Source organism: Aquarana catesbeiana, linkage group LG05 (assembly GCF_042186555.1).
Source record: "Aquarana catesbeiana isolate 2022-GZ linkage group LG05, ASM4218655v1, whole genome shotgun sequence".
Taxonomy (NCBI): Eukaryota; Metazoa; Chordata; class Amphibia; order Anura; family Ranidae; genus Aquarana; species Aquarana catesbeiana.
This window is the reverse complement of record NC_133328.1, coordinates 581603718-581620110: the sequence shown is the minus strand read 5'-3', so window position 1 is coordinate 581620110 and position 16393 is coordinate 581603718. Positions and strand designations below refer to the sequence as shown.

At 44.6% G+C, this 16393-nt stretch overlaps 1 protein-coding gene across 1 annotated transcript in view; it reads left to right on the top strand.

The window, feature by feature from the left end:
* The window catches only part of ATP6V1C1 (ATPase H+ transporting V1 subunit C1), a 92360-nt gene that overhangs the window by 11653 nt on the left and 64314 nt on the right, over positions 1 to 16393 (top strand). The window contains exon 2 of the mRNA XM_073632065.1: positions 13688 to 13856. Coding sequence (XP_073488166.1) covers positions 13725 to 13856 — 132 coding nt within the window. The 5' untranslated portion in view covers positions 13688 to 13724. The remainder of the gene's footprint in view (positions 1 to 13687; positions 13857 to 16393) is intronic.

Here is a 16393-nt window from a genome sequence, read left to right as displayed (position 1 = left end):
AGATGAGGAATGCCACTTGCCATGCTGCCTGCCACCAAATGAGGAATGCCACTTGCCATGTCACCTGCCTGTGCCACCAGATGAGGAATGGCACTTGCCACATCACCTGCCAGTGCCAACAGATGAGGAATGCCACTTGCCACATCACCTGCCAGTGCCACCAGATGAGGATTTTCACTGCATTGGTGACACTGGTTCAATGATCATTCTTGAGTGAGGACAGGAGAGCAGAGATGCGGGGCGGGTGGTGAGAGATGATGTCATCTCTCTGCTCCCCGCCGCACCTCCGACATTCCTCACGCTGTGAGGGCAGAAGAGCGGTAATGCTAGGCGGGCAGGTAGAGATGATATCATCTCTCTGCTCCCCGCCGCACCGCCGACATTCCTCACGCTGTGAGGGCAGAAGAGCGGTGATGCTAGGTGGGCAGAGAGAGATGTCATCTCTGTTCCCCAGCCCGCTTCCCTCACTAATCCACCGGTGACTCAAAATGTTATGCCGCCTGCCGTGGCCCGGCTGCAAAGACGCTACAGCCCGGGGGTTGACGACCCCTGCTATAGATGACAAAGTTGCAAGTTAAAGAACATCTTAGTGTATCATTGGAAAGGACCTTGGGAGGTATGTGTAATGTGTTCTACTTACGTGTTCATTAAACAGATGTAAGTGAATGTAATATATAAAACAAATTCCTAATACATGGACAGTCCACCTGGGGGGGTCCCCACTGACGCATTTCACTCGGTGTGAGCTTACTCATAGAGACTCTGTAGTTAAGCTTGCACTGAATGAAATGTACCAGCAGAGAACCAAGTTAGGACTGTTCATGGTCCACGATGGACAAGCATGTGACCTTTGTATTCATACCTATTTTAAAGTCTGTCCATTATTGGACTGCACTAGGTCCCTGTGCAATATTTATTGGAATTAGTCGGCCCCATGGATTTCTTTTGTAGTGATTAATTCTTTTGCTTTAGGCCCCTTTCGCACGACAAGCCCGCTCGGATCCGCCTGTCCATTTTTCAGGTGGATCCGAGCAGGCCATCTATTGACTTCCATGGGCAGGCGGATGTCAGCGGAGATGTGTCCACTGACATCCTTCTGCCATCCGATCCGCTAAAATTAGATGTAAGGCAATACGTTCAGCCATCCGTCTGGCGGATCAGATGAGATCTGATGAAAACGGACATGCTGTCTGTTTTCGTCCGATCTCCCCATAGAAATCAGTGGGGCTGTGAGAGTTTCCTCCCCACTCAGTGAGCAGAGACAGACCTGTCATCCGCCGGCTCATCGGAGATCAATGGAGCGATCTCCTGTTGAGCTATCTGGCTCCGCTAAACGGATCTGCCCCGTGTGGAGGAGCCTTATGCCGCGTACACACGAGCGGATCAGAAAAACCATCCAAGATTTTTCTGATGGAATTCCGCTCAAGCTTGGCTTGTTTACACACGGTCACACAAAAGTTCGCTGAACTTTCGACCGTCAAGAACGCTGTGACGTACAACAGTACGACAAGCCAAGAAAATGAAGTTCAATGCTTCTGAGCATGCGTCGAATTGTTTCCAAGCATGCGTCGGAATTTTGCGCGGCGGAATTTCTACAGACCATCGAAATTTCCGATCGGAACTTTTTCCCACTGAAAAATTGAGAACATGCTCTCAATCTTTTGCTGGCTGGAATTCGGCCAGCAAAAGTCCGATGGAGCATACACACGGTCGCATTTTCTGACCAAAATCTCTTATCAGTCTTTTGCTGGTCGAATTTCCAATCGTGTGTATGCGGCATTAGGGTTTGCAGAGAACTGTATCTCAGAGGGACATTATGAAGTTTAGAGGAATTAACATTTCATATATACACTCACCGGCCACTTTATTGGGTACACCTTGCTAGTACCGGTTGGACCCCCTTTTGCCTTCAGAACTGCCTTAAAAGAGAAGTATAGGTTTTCTTTTTACTTAATAATCTTACCTGGGTGGATGCAGCATCAGTCCGATGTTGAATCTGTCACCCCTCGCCCCTAACACTGAGAACTGAGCGATATAACACTGCTGATCACTCAGTTCTCAGAGCTACTGTCAGCAGCTCTCTGCTCCCACCCGCGCGCACTTACTGGAGTGCTGAGCTGCAGAGGGGATGGGAACGGCCAGCTCAGGCTCTTGGCCGCTCGCTGAGAGGCTGAGCCATGTGCCAGTCCAGGCATGTGGATGGATCCCGACTCTATTGTCGTGATTTTGCCTGAGCCTGGACCGGCTCTGTGATGTCAGCGGACTTCAGCTTGCTCTCAGCTGAAAACAGGTTGCAGAAGTGCAGAAGAAACTGCAGTCCTGTGAACCATAGTAGAAGTACAGCCAAACGAGCTTTGGCTGTACTACTTTAATTCTTCGTGCCGTACAGTGAGGGGAGAAAAGTATTTGATCCTCTGCTGATTTTGTACGTTTGCCCACTGACAAAGAAATGATCAGTCTATAATTTTAATGGTAGGTTTATTTTACCAGTGAGAGACAGAATAACAAAAATATCCAGAAAAACACATTTCAAAAAAGTTATAAACTGATTTGCATTTTAATGAGTGAAATAAATATTTGACCCCTTCGCAAAACATGACTTGGTGGTAAAACCCTTGTTGGCAATCACTGAGGTCAGACGATTCTTGTAGTTGGCCACCAGGTTTGCAAACATCTCAGGAGGGATTTTTTCCCACTTCTCTTTGCAGATCCTCTCCAAGTCATTAAAGCGGGGGTCCACCTAAACCGCCAAAAAAAAAAAAATATTAAAAGCCAGCAGCTACAAATACTGCAGCTGCTGACTTTTAATAAATGGCCACTTACCTGTCCCAGGTTCCAGCAATGTCGGCAGGCGACGCCGAGCACCCGCTCTGTTCTCGGCAGCTGCCGCCGCCATCCTTGGTGAGGGAATCAGGAAGTGAAGCGTTGCGGCTTCACTTCCCGGTTCCCTACTGCGCATGCGCGAGTCGCGCTGCGCATCGTAACTGGTCCCCGCTCTCTCCTGGGAGCTGTGTGTTCCCAGGAGACAGCGCGGTGGGGACGGGAAGAGGCGTAGACTCCCATGGGAGTCTATGCCGGAAGTGGGTGCAAATACCTGTCTTAGACAGGTATCTGCACCCCCCTCCCCCCTGAAAGGTGCCAAATGTGACACTGGAGGGGGGGAGGGTTCCGAAAAGCGGAAGTTCCATTTTTGTGTGGAACTCCGCTTTTAAGGGTTGGAGACTGACGTTTGGTAAGTTGAACCTTCAGCTCCCTCCTCATATTTTCTATAGGATTAAGGTCTGGAGACTGGGTAGGCCGCTCCAGGACCTTTAATATGCTTCTTCTTGAGCCACTCCTTTGTTGCCTTGGATGTGTGTTTTGGGTCATTGTCATGCTGGAATACCCATCCACGACCCGATTTCAATGCCCTGGCTGAGGGAAGGAGGTTCTCACCCAAGATTTGACAGTACATGGCCCTGTCAGCAGCTCTCTGCTCTGCCCCCCCCCCACCTGCACTCGCTGGAGAGCTGGAATGTGGAGGGGGCAGGAGCAGCGGGCTCAGGCTCTCAGTGGCTCGCTGAGCCGGGTGCCGGTCCAGGCATGGGGGCGGATCCTGACTCCATTGTTGTGATCTTGCCCGAGCCATTGGCTCTTGCTGCTGTCAATCAAATGCAGTGAAGAGGAAGTGGGGGGCGGCCTAAGCCCTGCTGAGTAAGTCCTATGTAGTGCGGTCTTCATAGACACACAGGTCAAGAGTGCGCAGATTACGCTTCTCCCCTTAGCAAGAGGCACAGAGCAGGTAAGTACTACAGGTTTGTTATTTTTATTTAAAAAATAAATAAATCTGACTTTAGTAACACTTTAACTACTTCCGGACCGCCCACTGCGCATATACTCTGGCAGGGCGGCCTGGCTGCGTGAAACAACGTACCTGTACATTGTTTGCTTCTCCCGGGTCTGGGGCACAGGGTGGTGATTGGACACTGCAGGAGCCAATCGGCGATCGTTCGCAAAGAGGGAGAACGGCGGTCTGCCTATGTAAACAAGGCAGATCGCCGTTCTGTCAGTGAGGAAGAATGAGATGTTGTGTTCCTGCTAAGCGTGAACCCATATCTCTCTTCCTCCAGTCAAACCATCCCCCACACAGTTAGCAAGCACCCCCTAGGCACACATTTAACCCTTTGATGGCCCCTGATGTTAACCCCTTTCTTGCCAGTGTCATTTATACAGTGACAGTGCATTTTTTTTTTAGCACTGATTGGTATCGCTTGTCCCCAAAAAGTGTCACTTAGTGTCAGATTTGTCCGTTGCAATGTCCCGCTAAAAATCGCTGATTGCATTACTAGTTAAAAAAAAGTACATAAATCTCTCTCATAGTTTGTAGACGCTATAACTTTTGCACAAACCAATCATTATACACTTTTTTTTTTTTTTTTTTACATTTTTTTTATTGGATATGTTTTATGGCAGAAAGTAAAAAATATTGTTTTTTTGTTTTGTTTTTTTCAAAATTGTCAGTCTTTTTTTGTCTATAGCACAAAAAATAAAAACCGCAGGTGATCAAATACCACCAAAAGAAAGTTCTATTTGTGGGAAAAAAAGGACATTAATTTTATTTGGGTACAATGTTGCATGACAGCGCCATTGTCAGTTAGAGCAACGCAGTGCCGTATCGCAAAAAATGCTCTGGGCAGGAAAGGGGTGAAACCTTTCCGGGGCAGAAGTGGATAATAAATCTCCTCCTAAGTGACGACTTACCTGCTTATTCTTGTACAACCGGCTCAGTGAGATACAAACAATGGCACGCACGCAGTACTTCCATTATTTGCTCATCTACATTAGTTGGAATATCTCCTTGTGTGAAAATTAGCGCGTCTTACTATGTAAGAGCTCTAGCACTTGGAATATGGCCTAATAATCTCAATCGATCAATATCGGGATATTGTGTGCTTGTATTGAGCAGTCTACAGCCAGCCTAATGGCCCGTACACATGATCCGAAAATCGGACAGATCAACTTTTTTTTTTTTTTGCATGCTAGTCGCATATCAAAAATGGAGAGGTTACTAAAGTTACGAAAATTCTCCTACAACAGAATAAATAATTGGAAGTGATGTCATGTGTTGTGTAATTCTATTGTATCTTCAGACGACAACTGCACTGATTAAATGAAAATCATACAATCTGGTATCATATGAGAACATTTTTTGTGTTTGTCTGATTGGATATTATCGGATGAACTGCCATGATCGGCTCTTGAAAGCTCTGTACTAACGATCCGATTATTGTACGATCACTTTGAAAGGGTTATTTTTGTCCAATTTTTGGATCGTGTGTACAGGCCATGACCCTGGACTTGCCTATTAAAATGGTTGTTTTACAGAAGCAAGTTCATTCTGTAATGTCATCCGGAATCATCTGTCTCCATGTTTTTTCTGGCAATATATAATCAATTATCTCTTGAATTCCAGCTATGATTTTAAATTAATTGGTAAATTGACATTTGGGAATTGACTCAACTATAGATGAAAACAATCGATCAGCAAAGGCTTTCTTCATTTTAGTGATGCTCCTTCTTCAAGGGACAGCATTAAGCAATTACGAGGCTCATAATAAAGCCTTTTATGAAGAGATTTTGCAGCCACTTCTGGCTTGCTTAACATATAGGAAAACCGTAGACATAGCTAATCAGACGGAAGTGGTTATATATGGTGTAGTCCTACTAAAGATTCCAAATGGAAAAGATCATTCATTAAAGTAGTATTAAACCCTTCCTTTAAAAAGTCCCTGTCTATTGGAATACATTTACCATTAATGAAAGCATTACTTTGCAAGTAAATGTTTCATTTAGCTTCCTTCATCTGCTCTTGTTCTTTCTCCTTTGCGCAATGCTCCGATCGTTCCCATCTTACAGTGGTTTAAACCCTAAAGTATTATCTGTTTACATTCTTGAATTGTAATGGATTTAATTGTATTTTTTTATGTTTTACCATGGCATACCTAAACTCAAGGCAGGAATGACATTTTATGGAGTCCTGTGGTCACAGCATACACATTCATTTTATAACACCAGCATTGTAATAACAATACAAACAGTAGTTATTATTGACAATTCAATGTAAAGTTACTTGAAAAATGTCCTTTTATGCTGTGAGTGCTGCCTGTCTGCTGTCCGTCACTTTCCACAACTAAACAGCAGAGGAGAAACTGCAGAGCATGCAGGGAATCCAGGAATTTGTCAACTTCCTGGATTCCCTGCATGCTTTGCAGTTTCTCCTCTGCTGTTTACTTTCAATTTCTAAGGACTACATATCCTATATCCCCATGTCCCATCTTTTATTATGCGGTGCATACTAGCACAATATGGAAGAAACTTGCAGGGGCACTTTACATTTTTTAAAAATTTTTTTTTTTGCAGTATTTCATTTTAGATTTAACCACATGCCGACCGGGCCATAGCCGAAAGATGGCTACAGTGCGGCCGGTGTTGTGCCCCCGTCGGATAATGCCTGCCCTGTACTGCGCAGGCGCAGCGCTTGCAGAGTACGGAGCTCAACGGAACCGCCGAAAATCTCCGAACATGAACAGCTGTTGATCAGCTGTACACGGCGCCTGTGCAATCAAGACGACATCGTGCCACACGCTGCTGCACGTTCCCGATGCTCGTGCAACTCTGCAAGGGGCGTGTAGTTTATTGAAAAAAACATCCGCAACTTATCAGCTCTGCCCATCATTGTAAATTATGGCCTCTTCTGTAGGCATCCGCCCCTTACACGCTTCTCAATAATACATCCGCCCCATTGAGAAATCCACCCCCATCGTATGAGCTCTGCCCATCGTGCAGCCTCTTCTGTATGCATCCACCCCTTGCAGAGTTCAATGAATAATACACCCGCCCCTTGCAGAGTTCAATGAATAATACACCCGCCCCTTGCAGAGTTCAATGAATAATACACCCACCCCTTGCAGAGTTCAATGAATAATACACCCGCCCCTTGCAGAGTTCAATGAATAATACACCCACCCCTTGCAGAGTTCAATGAATAATACACCCGCCCCTTGCAGAGTTGTACGAGCATCGGGAACGTGTGGCACAATGTAGTCTTAATTGCGCAGGCGCCGTGTACAGTTGATCAACAGCTGTTCATGTTCGGAGACTTTTGGCGGCTCCTTTGTCCTCCGTACTGCGCAAGCGCTGCGCCTGCGCAGTGGAGGGCGGGCATTATCCGACGGGGGACCTTTCTCGTCAGAACACTGGATTATTCTGGGAGGGCGTCCATGAATCGCGCCCCCTGGGGCACGCACCCGGGAATGTCTGTGACCGTCAGGTCCTCCGGGCCCGGCGCGTCACAGAACAGGGTAAAGGGCAAATGACAGCGGCCCTTTACCATGTGATCGCTCCGTCCAATGACAGAGCAATCACTTGTCAACAAAGCAGAGCTTGTCCGGTGCAGCCCCTCCCCTCTCCTTGCACCGATTGGTACAGTGTGCGAGGAGAGGAGGGAGCCGGGTGCAGCACTGCTCATTCATGCCTCATATGTGCCCATCTCTAATCCACCCATCCCTGGCTCATCCGCGCCCCATCCATCCCTGGCTCATCCGCGCCCCATCCATCCCTGGCTCATCCGCGCCCCATCCATCCCTGGCTCATCCGCGCCCCATCCATGCCACATCCTTGCCACTACAGTGCCCATCAGTGTCTCACAAAAGTGTAATAGGTAGTCAAATTAGATTTGAAATGTATGTCCCTGCATGTTGGGCCTCTGTATGTGGCCAGGCTGTGGAAAAGTCTCCCACGTGTGGTATCGCCATACTCAGGAGAAGTAGCAGAATATATTTTGGGGTGTCATTTTTGCTATGTACATGCTATGTGTTGGAAATATTTTTTTAAATTATTAACCGCTTGTCGACCAGCCGACATCATTTTACTGTGGCAGGTCAGCACGATCTTGCGAGCCATTGTAGCTATACGTCGGCTCGGGATAGCAGGCACGCGCACACGCCCGCTGCACTGCGGGGGTGCCGATGCTCGTGGCCGATGGTCATGATGACCGACGGCCACGAGCAATCGTGGGCACGGGAGGCAGAACAAGGACGTGTGTGTGTGTGTGTGTGTGTGTGTGTGTGTGTGTGTGTGTGTGTGTGTGTGTGTAAACACACAAATCCCTGTTCTGTTCTTTGAGGAATGACAGATCGTGAGTTCCTAATAGCTAGGAACCACGATCTGCCATTTCCTCTAGGTCATTCCCCTCCCCCTACAGTTAGAAACACACACAGGGAACACAGTTAACCCCTTGACCGCCCCCTAGTGTTAACCCCTTCCCCGCCAGTGACATTTTTACAGTAATCAGTGCATTTTTTTTAGCACTGATCGCTGTATAAATGCCAATGGTCCCAAAAATGTGTCAAAAGTGTCCGATGTGTCCGCCATAATGTCGCAGTCCCGATAAAAATCGCAGATCGCCGCCATTACTAGTAAAAAAAAAAATAATAAAAATGCTATAAATTCATCCCCTATTTTGTAGACGCTAAAACTTTTGCACAAACCAATCAATATACGCTTATTGGGATTTTATTTATTTTTTTCCAAAAATATGTAGAATACATATCGGCCTAAGCTGAGAAAAAAATTCGCTTTTTTTTTAAAGAAAATGGGGATATTTATTATAGCAAAAAGTACAAAATATTGTGTTTTTTTTTTTTTTTTTTTTTTTTTTTAAATTGTCAGAGTAGGGAAGAAGTGAAATAGCCGTATACAAAGCCGATAGTGCTCTTAGTAAACACTTTTTTTTTTTAACGTTTCTAAACATACAGGTTTTTTATGCTTTTATTGGTATAACATACCATAGTTCCTTTTTAGTAAATACCAAACAGATAACAACTGCTTCCTAATCTCTGGTATTAGATTCTCTAGTTCCACAAACGCTTTGTGGATTTTTCACATTTTATATAAAACCAGGTTGTTTCTCTCTTTAAAGCATATAATATATTTTGTTTCTTAATTTTTTTACTTGGTAAAAGGTTTTAAAGCTAAAAATGCATGGTATTTGGCTGTTGCATAATAGTTATGTATGTTATGCATAAAAACGTGTTGTGCATTCAGATGTGTGACACACTCATTAGTGTGAACAAGGGTTTTTTATTTTTTGGGGGTTAACATATATATTTTCAGCACTGCAAGGATCTTCAAATAGTGAAAAGTCCATACGATTTTATTCAAAGTAATCAGGAGCAGAAGAGTGCAACGTTTTGGGCCCACACAGGACGCTTGATCGGTCACGTGTCAAAGGGGTCCCGCGTGTCCCTGAAACATTGCACTATTTTGCTGTGATGCGATCATCTTGAATACAATGATTTGGATGTTACTTGAAGATCCTTGGTGTGCTGGCAATGTCTACATTCCTCTGCGATGTCACCAGTTTCCAGTTGGCAGTTGCTTCAGCAACCATCTAACTCAGGGTTTCTCAAGCAGGGTTCCGTGAAACCTTGGGGTCCCTCCAGAGGTTGCTAGGGGTTCCTTGAGCAATCTCTGCTTCTCAGACAAGTTTCCATTTACATCATTGATCTTTTTAGTTATCTGTTAGGGGGTAACTGTTTCCAATGACCACAAGTGTAAGGAGCATTCTTCCCACTGACCATCACACTAATGTGTCATGAGTTGCAGATATACTGTAGTAATTATTAGCAGGGGTACCCTTTCAACAAAAAAAATTTAAAAAAATAAAAATTGTTAACAGGTGTTCCCTGAGACCAGAGAGTTATTTCAAGGGTTCCTTTGTGTCGAGAAGGTTTAGAAGGGCTGATCTAACTCATAGCCCAATGCAGAAACAAGTGCGATTGGACTATTGCTTGTTTATTTTTGGTGTAGATATATGGTGCTCCATGTGCCCTGGTCAGCTGATCTTTAGACTGTCCCCAAGCTATATTTCTTTCTATTAGAGTGAGGAGGTTTTAAACAGCTTGCCTTTTTTCTGGCCCTTGGGCCACTGTTCCCCCCACTGACACCAACAGTGGGGCAGCATTCCTTCCATTGACATCAATGATGGGGTATAATTTCTCTCACCGATTTATAAATGACTGGTCACAACAATGTGACCTTATTTCTCCCTTTAATACCAACGATGGGGCTCTATTATTCTCCCTACTGACCACATGTACTATGTAATCTTTTTACTCCTACTGACCACCAAGCCTACGTGCCGGTTCACACAGGGGCGGCACGACTTGCAGGTCGCCTCAGCGAGGCGACCTGCAAACGACTTCTGAGGCGACTTGCAAAACGACTTCTGTATAGAAGTCTATGCAAGTCGCCCCCAAAGTAGTACAGGAACCTTTTTCTAAGTCGGAGCGACTTGCGTCGCTCCTATTAGAACGGTTCCGTAGCACAGAACGGGAGGCGACTTGTCAGGCGACTAGGTCGCCTGACAAGTCGCCCCTATGTGAACCGAGCCTAAGGCATTGTTTGCCCACTGACCACAGTCTGCCCCACCTAAAGACTGAAGTTTAGAACGTTTGGAGACACCTGGACTATTCTGTCAGTTAAGCAGCCCACCATGGAAGGAAGAAAAGAAAACCGCTCAATTGGCTAGCTCAGTCGATGGGGGACGCTTTTGCGTTCTGCGGGGGAGGGGGACGCAGGGAGCCTAATTGGCTGGCAGAATTCTATGATTACTGCTAGAAGCTTTAGCCACCAGCAGTATTCTCATGGAAACAATGTGACAGGCTGGGTTGTACCCAAGTCAATTGATGGATCAACTTTGAGTACAATCAGCCTGCCCATAGATGGATTGAATCTCGGCCAGTCCCTGCTGAACCAGCTAAATTTCATTCCATGTATGGCTGGCTTTATTGTGAAGCTGAGAAGTTTCGGCATGTTGATAGCAGGGCACATTAGTGGGAGGAGGGCCATATTGTAAACCATACAGTATGTGCTGACTTTACAGGGAGTGTTATTGTAGATGAGTGGAGCTCAAATGGAAACTCTATAGTGTTAGTCCATTGCTTACAGTGTTTGAGTTTTTACGTGGGTCTGAAAGTAATTTCTGATGCAACATTGCTCTGCCAAGGTGTTATTGCCTGTATAGGTGGGTAAGTATCCCCTTGTAGTGGTTTCTGTGTGTCCGTGTTGTAGCCAAATGGCTGCTGAGATTAAATCAATTGCAGGAGGAGCTCTGTCCTAATGCAGCTCTGTTTGTGAAATAAATTGTACCTGTGAAGAAGACCCTTTCCCTTGAATTTATAGAGTGACGTAGACACTCGTTCTAAACCTGTCTGTGTGACAAATGGCACAACTTGTGACAGATTTGATCACCTATATTGGTGATTTTTTTTTTAAATCACCAATATGGGAATTTGTTGCACCATAGCACCACAATGTAAGAAAACGTAATTGGCAACTTGGTATCTTCACAGCATAAAAGTCCATGTAATAAAATATAGGCAGGGGTAACAATCCAGTGTACACAAAGCCAATAGCAGAATGTAAAAGTGTTGCACATAAGAACTTACCTGAATTTGTCACCCGCATTGGAGATAGCACAAAAACATGGCTTTTATGAATTTGGTGCAGTATTATATAATATGGCTAAAACACCAGAAAAGTGTTGGAAATGCTTTATTGAATTACCCCCTTTTACACTTAAGCCCGTACACATGGGCCGCATGCCGGTTGACACTGGGCGACTCAAAAAAAAAGCTGCCCGACGTTCGGCCTGTGTGTAGGACAGCTATTCTAACTGAAGCTGGCCGTTTGGCCATCTGTCAGACGAGCATGCTGGTCAACCAGCAGCTGACCGTCTCCCAATCAGCGCTCTCAGCCAATGACTGAGCGCGCTAACTGGAGAGTTCTGGTGGGGATCCGTCCCCCTGTCAGAGCATAACAGCTCAGCGGAGGGAGATTGCTGTACTAACGTTGGATTGTTAGTACAGCGGCACCGACTGGCGCTGCCATTTTTTTTTGCGGAAAAAAACTCTGTGTATACCCGGCTTTACCTATCCCAATGGCCACTTGTATAAACATCACTCTGTCACCAATCAAAGCCACATGAAGAGTTTTCACATCCGACACGCTATCGGTGGAACACAGTGAAGTTGGGGCTAACAGGAGAAAGCACAGGCGCTTTTAGTTTTTATAAACAACCTGATATGATTCTAGACAAAGATTGGGCCATTTAGTGGCACTCCTAGTAGGCGGCACAACATATTTCTGGCGTTGGAAGCACCCTATTGCTCAAGAAGATTTTGCAACTTGTTTAAAATTCTGTGACCCCACTAATTCGTCCCTTTTCTCCATTTCAGTCCATTAGGTGAGTTGTTTCAGAGTTACAGATGACAATTCTTGGTAAGATGCCTGTCTATCTATGACTATCCCAGGTCCTCTTCAGATTAAACCAAGGGTCTCCAAACTTTCTAAACAAAGGGCAAGTTTACTGTACTTCGGGGGGGGGGGGGGGGGCAGATTGTGACTAGTGAGAGTAGAAAGTGTCATTGGGAGTAACAATGCCTCAGGCTTGGTGGTCAGTGGGAAAAAAAAAAAAATGGTCTATGGTCAGTAGGAGTGGGAACTGTGCCCCATCATTGGTACTGGTGGGTGGAATGGTGCCCCATTTTTGGTGTCATTGGAAGGAATAGTGTTCCATCATTTATATCAGTGGGAGGAATAGTGCCCCCATCTTTGGTGTCATTGGAAGAAATAGAGCCCCATGGTTGGTGTCAGTGGAAAGAATAGAGCCCCATCATTGGTGTCAGTGGAAGGAATAGAGCCTCATTGTTGGTGTCAGTGGAAGGAATAGAGCCCCATCATTGGTGTCAGTGGAAGGAATAGTGTTCCATCATTTATTTCAGTGGGAGGAATAGTGCCCCCATCTTTGGTGTCAGTGGGAGAAATAGTGCCCAAGGGGTTGGGTAAAGACAAACAAGGGGCAGCATCCAGCTTGTGTGCTACAATTTTAAGGCTATTGGATTAAACTGATGTTTTGGTAATAAACACGTAATACTGGGTACCTAGGTGACTTCGATATCACACAGAATGAGGCTATTGTTTTTAAAGAGAAACTACAACATGACCCATTTCTTTTTAGATTCTCTCTAAGGGTCCTTTTCACACGGGCTTTCCAATCAGGTCTACTTGTCGGTTTTTCAGGCAGACCTAATCGGACCCTTCAGTCTCCCCTATGGAGCGGTGGATGTCAGGCGTGACATGTCCGCTGACACCCGCCGCCATCTGATCCTGTCAGCAAAATCCAGATGGATGGTGGTTTTCCATTTGTCTATCAGATCAGATGAAAACGGACAGCCTCTGCTATGGAAAAACAAAAATCAAATGGTGAAGTTTTAAGTCTGTGGTTGTGCTTTAGGTAGCCAATTGAATGAATCTCTTTTAGAGCCATGTGAACAGGTAAAGTCCTTGCTTAGACTGATTCTCATGTTTGTGTATATTCAGCTTGAGCCACTGAGCTCTGTACACAGGCTTTTTCAGCAGAGCAGTTAAGGACAACCTGGAGAACAGATGAAAAGGAGCTCAAATCTTTATCGGCTGGTTAAAAATTAGAATCTATAATATTTCATATTTACCTTAATATATTTTATTTATATTAAGGAATAGAATTGTTAGTATCATCTATACAAAGTAAATATATACAAAACCACCTTACATCTCCTTTAAAATGTTAAATCAAATTGCTAAGATTATTAATATTTTTTTACAGTGAAGCTCTGAGTGAGATCAGTATTTAACCAGCAATCATGACCGAGTTCTGGTTGATCTCCGCCCCGGGGGAAAAAACCTGCCAGCAGACCTGGGAGAAACTGATGGCAGCTACAACCAAGAACAATAACTTGTCGACCAACTCCAAATTTAACATACCCGACCTCAAGGTAAGTAATTGTCTGACAGTCCAAAAGCCTATTCATTTCTACTTGACAAGCGGCACAGCTGAGCAGGGACGCACGCTTGGTTGTGCGTCTGATGGGAGCTGGACGTACAGGGAAAGGGGAAAGTTTGGAGTGTCATTTTTACTATTAACAAACAAGATATTTGGGGGGCACACCCTCTCATTAAAGGTGGTGCAGCCATAAGACCATACAGTAGAAGAAAATTTTACAGCGCACACAAACATTTACCTCCAGCAAGGCTAGTTTAAAAACGCCTAAATATTTTCAAAAAGACATAAAAAATATGGGGATTTGGTCACACCATATTGCTATATGGTGCTAAGCCCACTTACTGCGACAAAGTACCCCATAATTAGTGGGTCCTACACTTTCCATAGATTTGGGAGAACACCTTTTTTACACCATTTTTACTATTAAAGCCACAAACGCAGTGCCTCTGTCGCACTGACATCCCAATCGTTGTCGGGCACAATTTTCTGGGTGCGATTGAGAAAAGGTATTTAGTTTATATTTACTAAAATAATTGCATTCCCATGTTCTGTGTACTGTGGGAGAATGCAGGATCCAGGGTTTAGTAACACTTTAAGGTTAGGATGAGTGATTGTGTTAAGTGTTGGACAGTGGATGCTTACAGTAAGATTAATTTATTTTTTTTCCTCTGCTCATCGGCACCAAAATGTTACATACTGACCTGGGGGGTATGTGTCAGGTTCTTGTCTTTGAGCAGAAGTCAGAAAAGCTTGCACTTATTTTCCAGAGTGTCTCCTACTCAAAACAAGTGTTACAACCGAACACAAAATCCTTTATTTCTAGGCAAATATAAAATGGTATCCATTAGGCCAGTTATCTTTCCACTATCCGCTACAGATTGTTGCACCATCAGACTGATAGTAGAAGATTGCATGCTATGAGCCAGTTATGGCCCATTGCATTACACAGTGCTGCCATGTTTTCAGGCTCTGTGAGCTGGAGAGAATGGACAGGAGCAAAACTTGGAGAAGACTTCAGCAGTGTAATTCTCTTTTTATGGTCCAAGAAGCTGCAGTACTGAATAGTGTTGATGGCACTCTAGATGTATCATATAGCAGTGGTCAATGAATTACATGTGTGGCTGTACAGATTTGAAAAAGTATTCATACACCATGACATTTTCCACATTTTGTCATGTTGCAACCAAAACGTAAATGTATTTTATTGGGATTTTATGTGATAGACCAACACAAAGTGGCACATAATTGTCAAGTGGAAGGAAAATAACATGGTTTTCAATTTTTTTTGTACAGATATCTGAAAAGTGTGGCGTGCATTTGTATTCAGCCCCCTTTACTCTGATACACCTAACTAAAACCCAGTGGAATCAATTGCCTTTAGAAGTCACCTAATAAGTAAATAGAGTCCATCTGTGTGTAATTTAATCTCATTATAAATACAGCTGTTCTGTGAAGCCCTCAGTAGTTTGCTAAAGAACCTTAGAGAATAAACAGCATCAGGAAGGCCAAGGAACACACCACACAGGTCAGGGATAAAGTTGTGGAGATGTTTAAAGCAGAGTTGGGTTAGAAAAAAAAAGCTTTAGAACATCTCACGGATCACTGTTCAATCCATCATCCAAAAATGGAAAGAGTATGGTACAATTGCAAACCTACCAAGTCATGGCCGTCCACCTAAACTGATAGGCCGGGCAAGGAGATCATTAATCAGAGAAGCAGCCAAGAGGCCCATGGTAACTCTGGAGGAGCTGCAGAGGTCCACAGCTCAGGTGGGAGAATCTGTCCACAGGACAACTATTAGTCGTGCTCTTCACAAATCTGACCTTTATAGAAGAGTGGCACAAAGAAAGCCATAAGAATTCCTGTTTGCAGTTTGCGAGAAACCATGTGGGGAGACAGCAAACATGTGAAAGGAGGTGCTCTGGTCAGATGAGACCAAAATTGAAAAGCAAAATGCTATGTGTGGCGGAAAACGAACACTGCACATCACCCTGAACACACCATCCCCACCGTGAAACATGGTGGTGGCAGCATGTTGTGGGGATGTTTTTTCTTCAGCAGGAACAGGGAAGCTGGTCAGAGCTGATGGGAAGATGGATGGAGCCAAATACAGGGCAATCTTAGAAGAAAACCTGTTAGAGTCTGCAAAAGACTTGAGACTGGGGCGGAGGTTCACCTTCCAGCAGGACAACGACCCTAAACATACAGCCAGAGCTACAATGGAATGGTTCAGATAAAAGCATATTCATGTGTTAGAATGGCCCAGTCAAAGTCCAGACCTAAATCCAATTGAGAATCTCTGGCAATATTTGAAAATTGCTGTTCACAGATGCTCGCCATCCAATCTGACAGAGCTTGAGCTATTTTACGAAGAATGGGAAAAAATATCACTCTCTATATGTGCAAAGCTGGTAGAGACATCCCCAAAAAGACTTGCAGCTGTAATTGCAGTGAAAGGTGGTTCTACAAAGTATTGACTCAGCGGGGCTGAATACAAATGCACGCCACACTTTTCACATATTTATTTGT